This window comes from Urocampus carinirostris, chromosome 13 (assembly GCF_059441175.1).
Source record: "Urocampus carinirostris isolate Australia breed hairy pipefish chromosome 13, RoL_Ucar_1.0, whole genome shotgun sequence".
Taxonomy (NCBI): Eukaryota; Metazoa; Chordata; class Actinopteri; order Syngnathiformes; family Syngnathidae; genus Urocampus; species Urocampus carinirostris.
In genome coordinates, this window is record NC_142361.1 from 20,333,256 (window position 1) to 20,353,801 (window position 20,546).

Below are 20,546 nucleotides of genomic sequence, written 5' to 3' on the forward strand. Positions count from 1 at the left end.
CATGCATGGCAGTTCTTTTTTTCACTCCTGTTTATTATACCTAAAATAAACAGCACCCATTCTTTCACAATTCATTATCCCTGGTCAACTATTGCGAGGAGCGGGGTCCAGCTGAGCGCAAATGTTGTTGAGGACAAAATGGATCTTCACATATTGCGGTAGGCTCTGGTCCCTATCAACTGCAATAAACAAGGGATTACAGTATTCTGCTCAAACTTTCAATACTTCAATCACACAAGAAGAATTGATTGAAAAACCAATAAAGACAACACTATTCTTGTTCGTAAAAAAAACATCTTTTATTGATGTATTTGCTTCGTTAGCCTAAATAGGCAACAATCATGTGAAAAAACAAATCTAATTTGACATAAATGAAAGAAGCATCCAACGTAACATTTCCATGTTTTTGTACAAAAAACATTTAATATACTTGAACAAGATGAGTAGGGACTATTCTATTGACAAACACAAATTACTTTAATAAATACAAAACTAAGATATATGAAAAAAGTGTAATATAAATAAAAGAAGAATGCAGGCTAGAAAATAACCCGACCAATTTGGTTACATTTACATGTCTGATTGTGTTTTTGAACAGATCATTGCGTTGTTGTTTTTTAAGTCAAAAAACAAGAATCAATTTGCCCCGAAAGACAAAAAACTTCTATTCACACAATGCAACATTTACATACTGTAAGATGTGACGTTGTTTAGCCCGGTAAGACTCGGAGTTGTAAAATTGCAACATTTTTATTTTTTCCAAAAAGCGGTAAACATTTTTCTTGTTGGCGTTGGTTTTCTTTAGATTAAAAATTGAATTGGGTGCTATTGTTGAGACTCCCAATGATTCTGGATGGGACAAATGTAAGGAAGTCTGGCCCACAACAACATTTGCAAAGGTTTGGCTGAGAAACAACACTTTCGGAATTATTTGTGTTATTTATTAGCAATCAGTCATACAGTGCTGTTTTCTTGCTGATGTAAAAACATTTGCACCTTTCTGTTTTGACGATGAATACAACCATGAAATTCTGCTACCCCATTGACAGAGTGTTGAAATATTACAGCGTTCTTATAAAACTTCCCTCTTAATTTTTTCGTTTCTTGCAATCACTTCATTTTCATCTCCAGAGGCTTCCTAAAACACAGGGGTCAGGAACCTTTTTGACTCAAAGAGCCTTGAAAACAAAATATTGAGATTTTTTTTCTGTGAAAATCAACACCATACAGTACATTTAAAGACTTTAAAATAGATTAAACAAAGCCTTCAAACCTAATTTCTTGACCAAAAGTAATTCTTTCGTGCATTTTATTTCACTGTGTGACGTCAGATGATTTCATAACATTTGGACCAATGGCTTCATAACTAGGAGCGAGCAGAGTTCTTTTATATAAATCGCACAAAATACAACAAACAAGAAGGACATGCAAATCTTTGAAACGTAATAACATTCATCTTAAAAGCCCTCATTCGCATCAACGATCATTCGTCATTTTTTTTTACTATACTCTTAAAATGGAAATGGAAAAGGCAGACGTCACACTTGCATGTCTATTCTGATGCATCTCTTTGGCTAAGAGACAGGAAAACCATTGTAATTACGTTTCTTCCCACTAATCTTAAACGTAGGAAAGTCCCACTGCGCTCTGACCACTGGTAGTAGAAACACGGTGTTGCAGTCCCAGCCTAAATTCGTTAAAAAAAGTTAAATTTGTCTCAGAGCCAAATGTACTCATGAGAAGAACCACCCCTGGCTCGTGAGCCATACGTTCCCGACCCCTGCTAAAACACCATCTAAGTGGTTAAAAAAACATATTTTGTTTTTCTATATCTGGGTCCTCTGGGGTTTTAAAAACACGGTTTACCATTATGTGTTTATCCTTTTTTTGTTTTTTAAAAAAACATATTTTTAAATTTCTTTGACATACATCCAAAAAGTCACACATCACACATGAAGTACGTTTTAAAAGTTACGTACATCCATAAATTACACTATTTTCCGCACTATAAAGCGCACAGGATTATAAGGCGGACCCACAAAATATTGTAGTTTTGTCATACATTTATTATCAGTGAGTTTTAGGGTGCATAAAATTGAGACTCCAGTAAGAAAGTATGTATATACAAGTATATTTTTGATGCAAAGCATTCATATATGCAGTCGACTCATTTCACAAAACAATATATCCAATGGGAATCAGACCTGAGTAGTGGCAGTTACAACATCAATACATTGCCACTAGACCACCAGTACAAATGAGACATAAAAAGGAAATAGAGATTATCTCATCATCACACTATTTTTACTCACGGTGCCACATCAATTATTTGCATAGTGCATTCTAGGTTAAACAGTCTTTCCAGTTTTTCAACTGTGTGTCAATGAGCTCTCTGTAATATGTATGTGTACATAAAAGAGTTTGTATTGTTTTGTTGAAAGATTTCTGAAAAATCTTCTTTGCTGAAAAAGTGGAGAGACTGTTTAAAATATTAGAATGCACTATGCAAATCAGTGTTCCTGCCACCATGAGTAAGAATAGTGCAATGATGAGATCAGGTCTAATGCCTTGTCAATGTGTCTCCAGATTCCCGTTGCATAGAATGTTTTGCAATTTAGTTGAGTGATATTTAGCGACTTGATCAATCCCTGCACAATCATTTTTTTACGGTATAACTGAAAATCTTGTATAGTAAGTCATTTCCATTATTACTGCATGCATTTCCAATCTTACCTACCGTATTCTGTGGATTATAATAAGCACGGCATTACAAGGCTCACACTTTAAATTTCTGGGCAAATTTGGGTTTTTAGGTGCGCCTTATAGTCCGGAAAAAACGTTAATTTTAGAGCTGAGCAGGCATGTGTTGTTTTTTTCTCTTCAGTAGCGATGTTCACCTCGCGTGATGTGCGAGGAGAACTCGTAGCGGTCCTGGCTGCGATGGCCACAGAGATTGCACTCAAAGGGGTCTCTGAAGCCGTGGCAGCCCATATGTATGGTGTACATCACGTGATCCAGGAAAAGCACACGACAATGTTCACATCTGTACGCCCTCACCTGCTCGCCGTCCGCCGCTGTCACCTTGAAGCCCTCCGAGGCCATTTCGGCACTGACCCGGATGGCTTCATACTGCCGCTGCTCTTCTTTTACGTGGGGCATCACACCGTTACGTGCCCCCGTGATGTGATTGGTAAGGTAGATAAGGCCCGGGGCTGCCCCGCTACCTCGCTCTCCGCTGTTGCTTTAAAAAAAATGTTTTCAATTAGACATAGAACATGTAGTATTCCTCCCCGAATTATGCAAATATGTTGCAAAATATTCCACTCGTTGGGAGACTCGAACATTTTTATCTCAAAATTGACCCCTCTGGCTTGTTTCCTATAGGGTTGTGACGTCATTGAAGGAACACAACACTTTTAGAATGGCCAATCCCATTAAAACAATATGTACGGCTAGCTCCGATTGCAGTGAACAGCAATTGCATACTGATTATTACTGGTAGGAGAAAATTGAACTTTCCTTACTGCATCTCTCGGGGCATTGTGACTGTTTTGTCGGAGTTTTGTGCTTTGACTTGCAAAAGCTGCTTTGGGTAAGTTTACACTGTTCCTTCTTTGCTTTCGCCTCCTTTTAGGTAAGTGGTTGTGGCTTTTTATTTGTGTTTTTCGCAGCGTGTGTCGTGGTTGGTATAATTTTGTCCGTCTAGCTCCTCGTTAGCATCGGGGCTGCCGAGGGCTTTCCTATTTTGTTTGCTCTTGGTTGGTGCTCATTGGCTGCCCAGCGTGTGTTTGGTTGGCTAACCTGGCATTGCTTACGGTTTTGCTGTCTTCCTTGCTTTGTTCGTTACCGGCCGGCTTTGCGTCTGTCACCATAGTCGTTGCTTTTCGTTGTTAGTTCTTAGTTAGCCTGGCTGCTCACTGCGTGTCTTTTTGGTTGGCCTGTCTCGCCTTTTTTGGTCGCGGCGATGTTCCTGGTTAGCCCCTTGTTGGTGTCCCTCAGTGTTTTTTTTTTTCTTTTCTGTTAGCCTTTTTGGAAGCTCAGCGTTTACTGTACCGACCCTTACAGCTCTCACCAGTGACACAAAACCTACCAAAACTTCGCATAAAACACTTGTAACCTTTTTGACTAATTAACACGTAAAACAATATAGTGACTGCCTTGCTATGGTGCTCATGTTCCGCTGATGATGTCAGAGCTCAGAATGACAGAGAGTATACATGCTGGCCTCATAATGCATTAGGTCGGAAAATATTTGGAATATACTGATGAAATAGCTAAAGAATTTCCTCACATTTTGATTGTTTAGGAATTTGGGTATACCTTTCTGTGTCGGTTGAATCTTGGCCACTGTGGCTTGGGGAGCCGTCCTTCTCGCTGGCGGATTTTGACTTAGAGAGGAGGAGGAGGTTCTCGGCTGCGCTGTCTTTTGCGGACAGGTTGTGTCCAGTTGCTAATGGGGGTTCTGGAGGTGCTTTATGAAGCGGGTAGAGGTGGCCAAGGCCCATGTCAGATGAGGAGGTCGGGGAAGGTTGGACCAGAGGCCGCAGTGACTCTGCACCGAGGTAGCTGATGGCGCTGTTGATGGCTTGGTCGATGACGTGGGGCTGAATCAGCTCGCCTTGTCCTCCATCGTAGGAGATGTCAGACAGGCGCTTTTCACCTGAGCAAACACACACATATTGGTTGTCATGTTTACAACAAAAAATGCATGAGAAACATATTTTGCTGCGTCATTTTCTCATTTTTTGGCATAGCTGGAGGGGGTGTGTCCTCACCAATATCAAGCAATTATTTTGTCTCCACCAATCATATTTGATCACTTAAAAAGGTATGCAATGTCCCCACCAATGCCAAGAAAAAAACAAACACCCTTGTTTTTGAAGTTGAAGCAAAACAAGCTTTAGACAAGTTAGATAGAAAGTTAAATAGAAAATAAAAGATACATTGAATGGTTACATGTATTAATTCATAAAGTTTTTCTCATTTAACTTCACAAATTAGGATTTTCCTTTTCAAAATTGCAGAATTATCACATCATTTTATGAATATTTTAATACAGTTACTATGTAATGCATCACTATGCTGACCTTCTGCAGATGCAGAGTGAGGCACGCAAATCTCTTTCCTCATGGCAGAGGGCGATAGCGAGACCAAGTATTCTGATTTGGCTCACTCCTCAGCCACAAACAAAAATTTGTGACAGTATTTGCAAACTAACACGAAATCAAGCCATCTAGTATTCATTTGCAAGGACTCTTTGAAGGTTTACTTATCTTTTAATGCTTTTATTCAAGGGTAGTAAGTAATGTAGTCCTGTGCATTGCGTCTGCAAATGCAGAGTGAGGCATGCAAGTCTCTTGCCACATGGTAGAGGGCTAATGGTGAGACCAAAAATTGTGATTTGACGCATACTCCAGCCCTATACAATAGTATTCGTGATCGTATCAGCAAGCTAACAACAATTCACGACATCCAGTGTTTTTTTGTAAATATATTGACACAAAGGAAGCAGATTTCAGCCCTTACCCACAAACTTCTGTGGCATAGTGCTTTTACGCTTAGCTACGTTATTAGCTAGCCTGTCTAGCACCAAAGCTCTGTCAGATCCCATCTGGTTTAAGTCTTCCCTCTGTTCATTTTGGCTGCCTTCTTCCTTTACTACTGGAAAGCAAGACAGAGAAGGAGGTTTTAGTGTCAAAATAGCCATAATTGCCAAAAGTTGTAATGTAATAGGTCTGTTTTGTTTATTTTTTTTGCTGACAGGAACACCTTTTTAGTGGATATCACTTATGTCACAGATTGTGTATTTATAAAGGTATATCATAGTATAGATAACAGTGCAATGTACTGATTTCTTCTTGGGTTTACAAGAATCATTGCAAAAAAAAAACTGAGTTTGTTTTTGTCACGCAAAGTTGAATTGAATTTGTTATGGCTGTTGAACAGTCATTACAAAAAGTAATTGCACAAATACATATATTTGGGATTTATTTCTTTATATTTGATTGTTAGTGAAACTGTACTGCTCCAGTTTTTAATCAACAAATAAATTGTATATATATTTGTGAATGTGAAGAAGAGATACTAACCTGAGTAGATGTTGTTCTGCAGGCCCATGCACTGGAGGTAATTGTGACATCTCTCCTTGTGTTCCTCCAGAGAGCTGCGCTGCTTGTAACTCCGCCCACAGTAAGCACACTTGTGGGGTTTTCCAACTGAGAAAAAACACAAACAAATAAAATATGTATTCCAAAAACAAAAATGAAAACATTGTAGACAAACATTTCTTAGTTTTCTGAAATGTAGTTTAAAGTAGCTATCCATGCTACTGGCACGAAAAACAATTCTTCCCCAACAACAGACAGAACGTCAAAAAGGACTCAGGCTTCCTTGATATATTACAAGATAAAAATATTATAGTATCATGTGAAAATGTTGGGAAATCACACAAATTGTTGTTTTGCATCGGGTCAAAAAAAGCCTGACCCACAAGGTATTTACCCAGTAAACATGATATACAGTTCATCCCTCCTTGAAAATATCAGTTTGAAGACCTTATCCTGTATAGGCGTGAACATAAATGCTAGTTTCATGTTAAAGCACTTTTATGGCATTTCATAAGATTTGAAGAAAAATATGCTAAACTTTATGTTTGCAATAGTTGATGACACTTTTTTATACTCAACCTTATTTATACAGTGAAGCAACTAAGTGTTTGAACACCCTGCTATTTTGCTATTTCTCCCACTTAGAAATCAACGAGGGGTCTGAAATTTTCATTGTAGGTAGATGTCAACTGTGAAAAGAAAGAAAAATCCAGAAATCACAATGCATATTTTTTTTTACAATTTATTTGTGTAATATAGCTGCAAATAAGTGTTTGAACACTTGAGAAAATGAATGTTAATATTTGGTACAGTAGCCTTTGTTTGCTATTACAGAGGTCAAATGTTATCCTCCACACAGATATTCTCTAGATCAGTCAAGTTTCTGGGCTGTTGCTGAGAAACATAGAGTTTGAGCTCCCTCCAAAGATTTTCCATTGTGTTCAGGTCTGGAGACTGGCTGGGCCCTGCTAGAACCCTGATATGCTTCCAACGAAACCACTATTTTGTGCCATGCATGGTTTCAAATTCTGACGTCTTTGTGCATTACCAAGAGTAACCCTGGAAACGGTGGTCCCAGCTTTTTTCAGGTCATTGACCAAATCCTGTCGTATAGTTTCGGGCTGATTCTTCACCTTTCTTAGAATCATTGAGAGCCCACGTGGTGATATATTGCATGGGGCTCCACTCCAATTGAGAGTGACTGTCATGTTTAGCTTCTTCCATTTTCTAATAATTGCTCCAACAGTGGACCTTTTTTCACCCAGCTGCTTGGCAATTGCTCCACGGCCCTTTCAAGCCTTTTGGAGGTGTACAATTTTGCCTCTTTGGTCTTCGCCATGTTACAAGTTAAAGTCTAACTGATTGTATGGGGTGGACAGGTGTCTTTATGTAGCTAATGACCTCAAATAGGTGCATCTGATTCAGGATGATACATGGGGTGCAGGTGGACTTCTAATGGGCGGACTAACAGGTCTTTCAGGGTCAGAATCCTAGATGCAACACAGTTGTTCAAATGCTTATTTTCAGCTGTGTCACGCGAATAAATTGTTAAAAAAATCATGCATTGTGATTTTTATTTTAGTTTATCTCTCTCACAGTGGACAATGAAAATATCAGACGCCGCCAGATTCCTAAGTGGGAGAAATAGCAAAATAGCAGGGTGTTCAAATACTTATTTCTTTAACTGTACAGGCCTCATCATACATCATGAAAAAAGTGAAATTTGCATGAAACATTGAAAAAAAAGTTATGCTGACATTTAAAAGAAGGCTAAGATGCAACATAGCTGAACTAAATGTCTAGTTTTTAGGTCAGATGCTCAATGGGCGTCCGTATTTTAGAGCCAAAGCAATCGTTTTCTGTGAATAATATCAGCCTATAAGAGTAACCAATGCAAGTGACATTCTTTTTTAAGCGATTTAAAAGTTTGTAATATATTTACACCCAAATACCTAAAAACCCAGCATAAAATGTGAATTTTGCGTTGACAAACAATAAGAGTACTGTGGAGTAAAGAGTCCTGTGCCAACATACTTTTTACAATGGTCTCTTTTTTGAAAATTGGGCAAGGAAGACTATATAACTATATGAAATGTATCTTAGATACTAAATTCTGAATATAAAACAAAGATAAAATAACTAAATAAAATAAATCCGTCTTCAAAAAGTCATCCCTTACTTTTAAATAAAATGCTGAACTTCAGAATTCAAGAGAAAAATTCAAGTTACTCACCGGAGTGGGTGCGCAGGTGTCCGGTGAGCGCATCCCTTCTTCGACAGGCGTAGCTGCAAAGATGACACTTGAAGGGTTTTTCTCCTGAGTGGAGCTTAATGTGCCGGAGGAGGTTGCCCTTCTGGGTAAAAGAAGCGCCACACTGGCTGCACTGGAAAGGACGTTCCCCTGTGAGCAAGAGCACATAGCAAATACCGTCAGGTAGGGCTGCAACAACTAGTTGACGATGTATCAAAAAAAAAAATAGTCAACAATAAATAGTTTTTCCAAAAGAATGAGGCATCTCTAGATGAAAATAATCCCTGCTGAGAGTCACGCTATGTGCAATAGCCAATAGCGTCTCTGTCTGAAGTGGTAACATAAACATACAGAGATGTTGGCGTCAACTACGTGTACCAAAACTTCCAAGGTTTTTGAGCATTTTAACCCGCATTTGGCCAATAAGAAGACTAATTGCAAAGTTTGCAAAGCAGACCATGCGTATCATGGCGATAGATAGGAAACGCACCAACATTTAAAGAGCATGTCGGATAGTTGACCAAAATAGTGTCTGCCTCGCCTCGATGAGATTTAAGTAACGTACTCACCCATACAGTTTTGATGACAAACATTGCACATTTAATATGCTTATATTTTGTTATAAAAGAGTGTTTGAGCGTAATTCCACACTGTGCCTGATAAATGTCTTTGAATTGAAATGGATGCAATCCGAAAAACAAATGTCAATTGTTAAAAAGCTTTAATTTGCAAGTGTTGAGAATCAAGAAGTACTTTTGTTACAAACTGCAGTTGACCATTGAATGTACTTCACAAAATGCACATAATATTTGTTTTATTCACTGTTGTACTGCTGCTAATGAGCCTGTTCTTGGTTTACAGGGATACACATTTCAAACTGATTTTTGAATGAATGAAACTTTTATTTGGAACATGACAAAAGCAAAAACAAACCAACAAATTGACCCAGGCTCAAACAATGTTAACGTACATTTTCGGAAAGGAGTAGGAAGAAGCATGTGCTTATTAAGTCCAACCCCCAGACTTCCTCAACAATAGCATTCCAAAAATGTATTATTTATCTGCCTGTGCCTAAAAATTGGCATTTTTTTTAAATGGATTTTTGTTTTACTGACCGAGCACTGTGCCCAAGTGATTTTAGAGTTTTATTTAATTTTTAAACGGATTTTCTGTGTCTTATCTCATCTCATCTCATCTCATTAGCCATACCGCTCATCCTCATTAGGGTCGCGGGGGGGCTGGAGCCCATCCCAGCCATCTCTGGGCAGTGGGCAGGGGACACCCTGAACTGGTTGCCAGCCAATCGCAGGGCACACGGGGACAGACAACTCACTCGCTCATTCACACCTAGGGACAATTTGGACCGGCCAATTCACCTGAAATGCATGTTTTTGGAATGTGGGAGGAAACCGGAGTGCCCGGAGGAAACCCACGCAAGCACGGGGAGAACATACAAACTCCGCACAGGAAGTCCGGAGCTGGATTTGAACCCATGACAGGTTCCCATGACATGAACTGTGCCGCACAAGCGCTAACCACTGCGCCGCCGTGCTGCCCGGATTTTGTGTGTGTTCAATAAAAATGTATTTTTCATTGTACCCATTTCTTTTATATATCATCATTTGCCTCATAATTGAATCGACTTCATGCTAAATTGAAGAGAAAAAAAATCCTAATCACCCGATTGTTCGACTAATACTTTCAAAAGCTACAAAACAAGCAACTTGGTAATACCAATGTTATAACACTGCTATAACATTGTAAAAAAGAGGAAAGCTTTTTTTTTTTTTTTTCACCCAGAGTTCTCTGTAGATCGTCGTCTAATAGAGTTTGCAAGGAATTTGAGGTCACAGTTACAAGCATGAAATAGAGCAAAAGAGATAATGGAGTGGGGTGAGGGCTGTTCCACGGTGACGCCCCATCTTTCCATGCACCCCCTCTGGGCCATCAACTCCCGGTGCTCTGATCGAACAAGAGCCTCTCAGACTCAGGCTGGCAGTTCCGTAATGCACCATTGCCTGGGTCAATTTGATACGAGAATCTCATTTTTTTCCTCTTCTTGGTCTCTAAAATAAGAGCGGCGCATCACAATGCAAATTCAGCCTCATTTGAATAAAGTGAAGGAAACACTTTGTGTCGAGAGCCAGTCTTCCTGATCAGCGCTCCTGGAATAAACCAATATCCAGCCACACCGAGTGTTGTGGCATTCTGTGAGAACCTTTTAATACAGACCGTTTTTTTTTTTTCCTTCAAAGCCTCCACCTCAATAAAATAAGAGTCACCAGTGAAGCAGCAAAAATATCGAAAGGGGAAATTCATTAAAAATGCATTTCAGGAGCAAAGACTCGAGCACTGAATATTTTCTATTCAAATAGGAAGCACTTCATTATATCCTTTATTGTACTTTCATTTACATTAGTCTACTGTTCCTTTCTTCCGTTTTGAGTGTCATTAGTTTCTACAGCATGACAGTTAAGTGCCTTTTTCAGAAACGTTCCCCACCGCTGGTTTTCGTTTATTATGATAGAATATCAATTCACGATTTTTCAAGAAGAAAAAAAAACTTTTAATAGCTAGATATATTTGTGACTGCACAGAGATCCCATTTAATTGCTGTGAAAGTAAAACTTTTTTTTTAGGTTATTTTCTTTGCTTGATTGCGCAACATTGTGGTAACGTAATGTTTATGGCACTCATCTTCTTTTGAGCACGCTAATACTGAGCAGCAAACATTGACGCAATTTGGAAAGTTTGTCCATCTACCTACCTACCCACCTACTTACTCGAGGTAAGATCGGGCCTTAAAAATTCAGCCCAACCCGACCCAAGTCACGGGTATATAAACCCGAATCCCCCCAAACTCGACAGATTAACTTCATTTGATGAACCCAAAGCTTTAATTTGCCGCCAAAGTAAACACGAAGCTTTACTTCGGCCGTGCGTATTTCAGCACAGGACCATGCTTTTAGGCTGAACTACGCAGTTTGGGGTTTACTTGGCGCAGAGTCCCTCATATCGAGGTGCACTGCAAGTGCACGGCCTAAATAAACGGTTTGGCGCCAAAGTGCCGCAGCTCGGCGACGTGCAGCGAACAAAAGTGAAACTAAAGAAAATGGCAAAGAAAAGAAAATCATATTGTACTGATTACAATATGCAAATAGTTAAATATTTGGCCAAAAAGCAAAAAGTAAGATTGAAAAGCTGGTAAGATATTGGCGAGAAACGGAAATGACGTCTGACGTGAGGGAGGTGGGAGGAGGAAGCAACGCGTTCTTTACCCCAACACCGAGGATGAGAATTGATTTGGTGATTTGGGGTTAAACTGATGGTAAGCATTTTATTTATCTAAATAATTACTTGAGTAAAAGTAAGTGCATGCTGTGTAGATCCTACACGAAGGGAGAAAAAAGATAGGTGCGAGAGAAGCACGACCGGCCCAACTTGATGATGGACATTTTAAGCCCGAACCCGACCCGAACTTCGGGTTGGGTATAGGTCGGGTTCAGGCCTGGGCCTGGGCCCAAGATCTTACTTCTACCACCTACCTACCTACCTACCTACCTACCTACCTACCTACCTACCTACCTACCTACCTACCTACCTACCTACCTACCTACCTACCTACCTACCTACCTACCCACCTACCCACCTACCCACCTACCCACCTAACTACCTACCTACCTACCTACCTACATGCATACCTACATACCTACCTACCCATGAATGAAGGAACAGGCTTATTTTGATGTTTTAAGGTCTGAGGAAATATGTAAAATACAACATTCGATCCACTTGGGTAACTTCTATCATCCATCCCAACTAACAATGTAGAAGTCCAAGTATGGACGAATGTAATAGTCATACTTAAAGATTTCTGATTTGATATGATGGTTATTATCACCATATATTGTTAAGTTAAAGGTGAAAGGCTATTCGTGGTATTGGATGATGTGGTGTCGATTGTATGGTAGGCTTTTGCTGTCAATCAGGTGTCTGATCACGTAAATAGGAAAGTACATCAACAAGGGTTTCTGCCAGGACCAGGAAGTTATTATTATCATGTTTTGGTTTGACAGACACGTATTTGCAGAGTGTGTTGACCACATACTCAGTTTATTGTTGATTTTTTCCGGTAGACAACTGGTTCAGGGTGTCCCCTGTCCACAGCCTGAACATAGCTGGGATGGGCTCTAGCACCCCCGCAACCCTGTGTACTGACTTCTTTGTACTGTAATTCAAAGTTGTGAATGTTGATTTGTATGAATAGAATTGTCACACAATAAATGTTAGAAAAGATCCAATTCTACATTGGCTGAATATGATGGGAAATGTGAGTCTGAAGTTGTGGTATACACCGATGAAGACACGGCTTAAGACTCCTACAAGATAGACAGCTGAAACCAAGGGCGTAGGTTTGGTCTTGCCAATGGTGGGTATTTTTTAAGTGATCACATAATATTGGGGTGGGGAAAGCAATTTGCTCAATATTGGTGGGGACATGTCCCTCCATCCAAGCCAACCCAATGCCCTTGGATGGAACAACGTATTTTACAGCAGTTTTTGGTCAAACTGCTCCTTATATATAGTTATTTGGATCAAAGAACTATTTTGGCAAAATTACCATGTTGTTCACAATCAGGTTGGAGACAATGTCGGTCCTTATGATATCACAAACAACTAGCTTAAAGTAGACATTTTTTATTTGCTCTTATGGTCTGAATATCTCCTAATTGGACCCTGTGACGCCCAACAGCAGGGGCTTGGCTGCTTTAAAGAGCCCCTTTCGACAAGAAGGGGACCAAGCGGTAAGTGTTGGGGAGTGGAGGGATCTAAGAGAACAAGTAAGCCCTGATTTGGGATCAAATATAGGGTACAGGATAATCTTACTGTCCAGTCACTGTATTATACTGGTTTGATTTTTCAATTACGCCATTTTGAAAACTAGAACCTCGCTACACAACGACTACAGGTGCAAAATTGTTGGCATTACGTACTGGAGGTCGCTTACCAGTGTGGCTTCGCTTGTGCACCATCAACACATTGGGGCCAATACAAACTATCCCACAGATATCGCACTTGAGCTTCCCGTTGGACAGCCGGATGCCGCCGGCCGGGGAGAAGACCTTGGCTTCGGGACTCGACTGAGAGCCGTTCACTTTGGCCCCCGAGGAATGGACCACGCGCAAGTCTTCCGCGCACTCTTCCTCCTCCGTGCCATTCATGTCACAGGACAGCCCATTCTCCTCGTCACTGCGAGCCTCAACTTTAATGTTACAGGCTGGAAAAGAGGGCAGGGGCAGGGGAAGGGCCACGTTTTAGAAGAAGAGCAAGATTCGGTCATGATGTCGTGAACTAGATGGGCAGGCTATTAACTATTAGGTGTTATCAGATCATGACGATGTAAAAAGCTCAAGCTTCCTGTTATGTCACATTTACCTGGTCAACTCTTTCTTGTATATGTCAGGATTTCAAATTGGTGTCTATGGACATCGCTTAGTACTTCTTGCAGAATAATGGACCCACTGTCCAGTTTAAATGGACCACATTCTATTATATCAGCAAACATTTCTCATTTGCATATCCACTATCTGAACTCATGAGCTACACCAGGGATGTCTTAGATGGCTTTGGTGGTGGTTCCAAACTTGCTGTTCTGAGGCGGGCCGGATCAGTAAAATAATGTAAACTCCCAATTTTTAATCTTTGTTTTTCAGTTTTATGCTTTATCATCCAGTGTACTTTAGTAGCCTATCTTATATATTCTAATCACGCATGACAAGGGATCTTCTCTGAGGGTAACACATTTATTTACCAAAAATTGGCTTAAAAATGATTTCTATGTTTGGCACTGAATGTAATAACTGGTTTATTTTAACAGTTGAGTGAATGCAGTTTTAACATGAACCGACTCACCACACTATACAAACTCAATTAGGAGCAATGAGTGCCTTAATTCTTGTATTGGTTCAAAATAGATGAAAATAAATACAAAATAAAGGTTTCAGTAGTGCATCGAACTAAAATTAGACTAGATCAGATCAAACTACTAGGCTGGGCCTACTGAAGCGGATAGTATATCCTTTGGCTGCCAGAAGGAGCATTAATTAAAAAAGTATATATCTTTTGAACAAAATAGCCTAGAGAATCACTTTTTTTTTACATACTCAGAAATTTATGCCGGGCCGCATTGAATCATCCAATGGGTCGAATCCCGCCCGCAGGTCGTATGTTTGACGTGCCAGTACTACAAAAACAGTATTATGACCACTGATCTTGCCTAACATGATCTATTTGGTTAATCCAAACCCTAAACCAAACATGAAAATCTGTAGACGTATGGGCGCCACCAGGCTCTACTTGACCAAGACACAACACAGGAAGTGGTGCTGCTACGACCCGAGTGGTTAGGGGATAACAGAAACCTTTTTTTATCTAATTGATTAATTATTATTACTTAAGAACAAACCCAAATTACACGCTCATGTATTTGATCATCAAATCAAAGTACTATACTCTAAAAACGTGTTTGTTTTTTTACAAATAACTTCTGTACTCTAATTTTTTTCTGATTAGTTTTGCTATTTTATTGCACAACTTAATGAATTAAGGTTCAATATGCACTTCACTTCACGCTTTATATTCCAGTTATGTCCAACAGAAATCAAACATTTTTGAAAAAGCACCAGGCAGCTACTAGGAGGCGCCAAGCCCACATTTGGCTACTGAGCAGGTTTAGCGGGTGGAGAGCTCCAAATTGTTGGAGATAGAAAGCATCTTTCTCTGTTTAGCAGATCAGAATGCAAAACACAATGCACGATATTAATCAACAGACCAGTGAACCTGATAACCAAGCGCAGAGCAGCGAGGTGTTTCTGTATTATAAGTCGTAGCTTGGCTAAAACGTTTTAAAGCCTTCCAACAAATTATTTTAAACAAAAACCTTATCTTATTGATTACAGATTCTAAAAAGAATGAGTACCAAGATTGCTCTATGGCTCACAATGGACTCATTCTGTCTTGCTCAGTCAATTAGCATCAGTTAACACTCATTGCTTTAGAAATCCAAAGTTCGATATGATCAAACTGAACTGCTGCACTAGAGAAAATGAGGTACAGATGCAAGCTGTGTGTACAAAGATGTCGACGATGAGATCATCACACACCATCGTACTTTAGTGAAACAAATGACAGCGAGATCAACAGGAAACAGAGACACAGGAAGTCGTGTGAAACGAATGTATGATGCACACACACACAGGAGTTTGTGCTGATTTTCCATCAGTCAAAATCAGCAAATTAGCGTGCATGTAGGTGTGTGCTTTGTGGGCATGATCACACATTTTCTATTCGACTTGGAGCTCCTCCGTCTTTCGCAGCAGAAGCCTCGATTAAGAGAAACGTCCGACATATCTTGCAAGCCCCTGATCTGCGGTTTGCGTGTCATGCTCACAGCCTGATTTCCCCACGCTTCAAACTCTTGACAACCAAAGAGGAAGAAGTGGAAATCGTGAAACACTTTGGAATCCATGGAAAAGGGGAAGCTTCAGAAAGAGGGCCTGTCTAACTGAAATACCAAGAATTATGGAGAAGTGTCAGAAAGGGAAGCATGGGAAAGGACTTGTAAAACATTGTAACTGAAACAGGTTGACTTTTCTTTTTTTTCCCACTCACTTTGATTTACTCTCTTAAAACGTAAAACGTACTGTATTTTTAATGAAAGTTGTTCTCATATTTTCTTTTCTGATGGCAGGATTAGGTAGACAACACAATTCGAAATGTAACCATCACATTTGATCCCTTGCTAAATTGTTTCAGTAAGACTCTACATTAAAAATGATAATATCAAAAGCCTGAACTCTAAAAACCTTTAGGTAAAACAAAATAAAAAAAGTGCCTCTTTTTTTCAGTGACCAATTTGGGGAATTTTGTAACGCATGCTATTAACTGGGATGAAATGAAAACTATTTTTTTGTGCTAAATTTTTAATCTAAATTTTTAATATACATTTTAGTATGAGTGTAATGCATATTGTCCCAGTCAATTGAAACAAACTGCAAAATTATTATTTTTTTGCGGAAAAATCGGGGGAAAAAATATTCCACCCTAAAATTAATTTTAAATATTTTTTAACATTAAAACAAAATGCATTTAATATCATCATATTTACAACATGATTTAAATAACTCTTTAAAGGAAATAGATATCCACTATATATTTTTTGCTCATAAATATTGTCTTTTTTCATCAACATTGTTTTTGTTTACGTCTAGGAGCAACTATATAATACAGAGTGTCCCTATAATAAACCAATATGAGATTAAAATGAGTAAAAACAAGAAAACAATTTTATGATTTTTTTTTACATGACAGTCAAAATATGGTTTGTTTCAGGTTCAGCTATTATAACGCCCAATCATTATTTTCCTCACCCTTATTAAAGCTCAAATATGTTCAATATTACTTGCATTGTAAATGCTTAATGTGAGCAACCAACCGAACTCTGTGGACGAGACAGAGGGGAACCGTGGACACGGCCTTCCTCGTGGACATGAGGAAGTTGCAAACGAACCGGGAATAGGAAGAAGGCTTTTTGATTCTGAATAGCACATGTCTAGGTTGCATATTCTGATTTGCTCATTTTGGGAAGCTCGTGTCACGAGCCGCAGTCGTGAATCAAACCTCACAACAATAAAAGGTTGCCGACTCTTTGTGGATAAACAATTATCCTCGATCTGCAAACAAAGGAGAAGCGGGCCCGTGGCAGAAGTCATTGGCACATTTTGGTGTCGATAGATAGCAGATATGGGAAGTTAGAGAGCAAGTGTCTGATGTGTGGAAACACGCGGAGCCTGCTCGGGGTTCCTGTTACAAGGCAGTGTGCAAGCTAGTGGAACCGTCTGCTCAACTCCAACTTTTTTCACATCTACGTTTTTGTATGTTCTTCAAAACAGCAAAGTAAACCTTCAGTCCTATGCCAACTTCTGACACATTTAGGCTACTCATTGTCAGTTGCCAATCATATATCAGAAGTGGTTAGTATCATGCCAAGCTTTAGTGCCTGAGCAAAATGTGTATGATGTGCAGTATTGTCATAAAAATGGAAATATCTACAATTTTCCCACCAATGAATTTGTCTCTGACACACATTTAATCACTGAGTACTGCATTTAAATGCAGTGAAAAGTCCAATTGAAATCCCAATGTCACCGATATTACAGTTACGTACATAGAAATGTGCTTTTTTTTGCAGACTGATTCTAGTACTACAGTAACACAGTACTGCATTATTCTATGTTAACCATTTGGTCCATCCGATGCCTTTATTTAAATGCTAGATTTCTTGGTCGTTATGTTTTCTTCTTTGTTGGTGCCACAAAGAACTGTGGCCTTAAAGAAAAGTAATGAATTATAAACACTAACTCAGGCTAACTTGCTAAACAAACATCGGACGACTGACTTGATTTCTTCACATTTTCTTTTTTCTGCAAAAATTCCACAGCTCCGTACAAAACAAAGACTTACAATATACATGTTAGCTACAACTGTTGCCTTATTTGCCCTAGTAATGGACCATAAAATGCAAATATTGCAGGTAAATCATCTTTTTACCTGGCAGGGGAGAGAGTGAGAGTTCTGGATTGGAGACTGTGTGCTTCAATGAAAGACATAACTGTGGTCGTTATGTACTAACACTGTGCACCATACTCAGTTTATTTTTGCAATTGGGAGATGGAATAAGAGCTTGCTCTGTCCTCTCCACGCATCGGCCCGGTATTGCAGTACCTCCGGGAACGGTGCATTAGCATTGATCGCTGCTTGGCCCTGTGGTTAGGACCTTGACTCAGCCTCTTGGCTGGGAACAAGTGTCTCGGCCTCTTGGCTTTGCTGTGTATTATGGTTTGACTGATGACGGATAATGGATAATTGATAAAGAATACAGAACAATAACCCTCTACAACCCCCCCCCCCAAGTATTGAGCAAGTTATTCAGATTTTGCATGTATTTTTGGTTGATATACTACAAGCCCAAGGTGTTTGTTTTTGTTTTTTTGCGATACTAAAGAAGGAGAAAATATAGAAAAAGGATATCAAGCATTCACTTGAGGTATCAGTTAAATTTAATTCAGACATAAGCAGCCCGAATGAAAGCATATTAAGAATGTGTGTGAGTTTAAATGGCTTTCACTGTTTACGGTTCTTTTTTGTTAGTTCGAAAAACATTCTTTGTGGTGTTTGTGTTCATTTCATATGTTTACTTTATGCAAATGTGATAATGCTAAGCTAATACTAAGCCAACGCTTACAGTAACTAATCTTAAGTTATTGCTTAAGTTTGCTTGGAAGACATATGTCCTAGTAAGTATGGAGAATGTTAGTTTGTGTTAGTTTTGTGTGCTCAAACGCAGAATGTCAATATAGCAATATGTCATTTTAATTCAAGGATTGGAAAAAATCAGCAGTCTATGGCCTTAAAAACCGAAATAGAGTGAACCCACATTTATTAAGGGAGTTACGTTCTAAAAAGAACCAATGATTGGTGAAATTCGTAAAAAAGAAACATTTTTTTTTACAAATACTTTAGAATCTAAAACGTTTATTTACGCACATTGAAACCAAAGAACCAACCCTTTTACAGGCTTATACTTTTATTTAAAAACCTTTTTGTTTTGTTTTTACAAAATAAATATTGTCACGTTATAATATTAAGCAGAGAGACTGCTTAGCCGATCAAACTGCAGAACACAATGCAAAATGCAAATCCTTGATGTAGCGAGACAATTAAAAATGGACTGCGTTATGGCAAAGAGTTCACCAAATAGGCAATATACAGATCTTACTTACTCTATTACTTTAGCATTATTTGTGTTTGTTTCTGTCCTACTGCCGTTCCAGATTCTTGGTGCTGTAAGGGTGCAATAATTCTTTCAAGCTAGTTGGCCTTGTTCCTAAACTCTTTATCTCCCGAGATGTTGAAACCGCCTGACAGCAACTAGATTCTGAGGAAACTCTTACACATCCTATTTCAGTTTCCTCTCACTTTTCATTTCTCACTGCTAATCTTCGCCGTTATCTGAAAAATTGGAGAAACACGAATGGGAAAGAAAGTTTGTTTTTCTTTCATAAGCGCAATTCTGGATTGAAAATCTATCCATGTTTTTATCCTTTCCCTGTCATTACTGAACTCTATCCTAGTCCCTTTTGTTAAGACATTAATATGCCCTGTTCAAATCTACACAAATATTCCCTGTAAAGTGGATATCAGTACTTCATCCTTGTTGGAAGACTTGAAGTAAATATGCACTGATGGGAACTCCCAAGCATCCGTAGCTTCACCGTGATATTGCCTGGCTTGATGTTGACAAATTCAAATCAAGGCCACATTAGCTATTCCTTAAGATTCGGCTTATTAATTACAACCATGGATCGCGAGTTTTTTTTTGCCAGTGACCTAAATGCAGCCTTCCCGTTTTATCTAGATACTCTCATTACTCCAGGGTATTCAAAGTTGTCTCACTTGATGTTTGAGAGGTTAAGTATGTAAGACTTTTAAAGCTGACATGATTTAGACTTAATTGTTGCTTTGGGAATAACTTTTCCTTGAAAAGTAGCTGTTAAAATGTATGCCAATTATTTAAACATTAGAAGTATATTTGTATAAATTATTATTTAACATGAGCAATAGCTTTAATAATAGACCGACATTTGGCAGTGTCATATTTTTAATTCAAATACGAATTATGAATTGGCATCTTTCAGAAATGCTAACTTAACAATATAAAAGTCTAAACTACCGATACCATGAACAGTAAAATGTCCCCTTGAAAAAAACTGTTAATTAATAGCCCAATTGGCCAAAATTAGAAAATATAAAATGAAAACTACATTTGAGTTGGATTTTTCTAACATGTTTTAATTTCAATTCTATCTGCCAACAAAACATATATTTTATTCTCCTTGTATTTTTTTGGTCTACCCAGTATGTAGTTTTTCTCAACAGGATATTTTTTTAATTGTGTACTTATTTGCTAGGATTTATCAATAATTTTATTTTATTTTTCAGTTTCAACATATTGATAACAAACATACATTTGTTAAATGTTATTGTCTCCTTCTAAACAAATGAATCAATGAATCAATGAATCAATGAATCAATGAATCAATGAATCAATGAATCAATGAATCAATGAA

General features: G+C 38.7%; 1 protein-coding gene and 1 pseudogene across 5 annotated transcripts in view; one reads left to right on the top strand and one right to left on the bottom strand.

Moving 5' to 3' along the window:
* Positions 1-339: 339 nt before the first annotated feature.
* The window catches only part of ikzf1 (IKAROS family zinc finger 1 (Ikaros)), a 29,802-nt gene continuing 9,595 nt past the window's right edge, over positions 340-20,546 (bottom strand). Inside the window, exons 4-9 of one of the 5 annotated variants that reach the window (XM_088350798.1) lie at positions 13,367-13,636; positions 8,341-8,508; positions 6,090-6,215; positions 5,527-5,661; positions 4,321-4,660; positions 340-3,241 (exon numbers count right to left, since the gene is read on the bottom strand). In XM_088350798.1, the coding sequence (XP_088206924.1) occupies positions 2,881-3,241; positions 4,321-4,660; positions 5,527-5,661; positions 6,090-6,215; positions 8,341-8,508; positions 13,367-13,636 (1,400 nt within the window). In that variant the 3' untranslated portion in view covers positions 340-2,880. The remainder of the gene's footprint in view (positions 3,242-4,320; positions 4,661-5,526; positions 5,662-6,089; positions 6,216-8,340; positions 8,509-13,366; positions 13,637-20,546) is intronic. The other 4 variants (XM_088350793.1, XM_088350796.1, XM_088350795.1 and 1 more) reach the window with 4 other exon arrangements.
* Positions 18,025-18,163, top strand: LOC148354016 (U2 spliceosomal RNA; annotated as a pseudogene).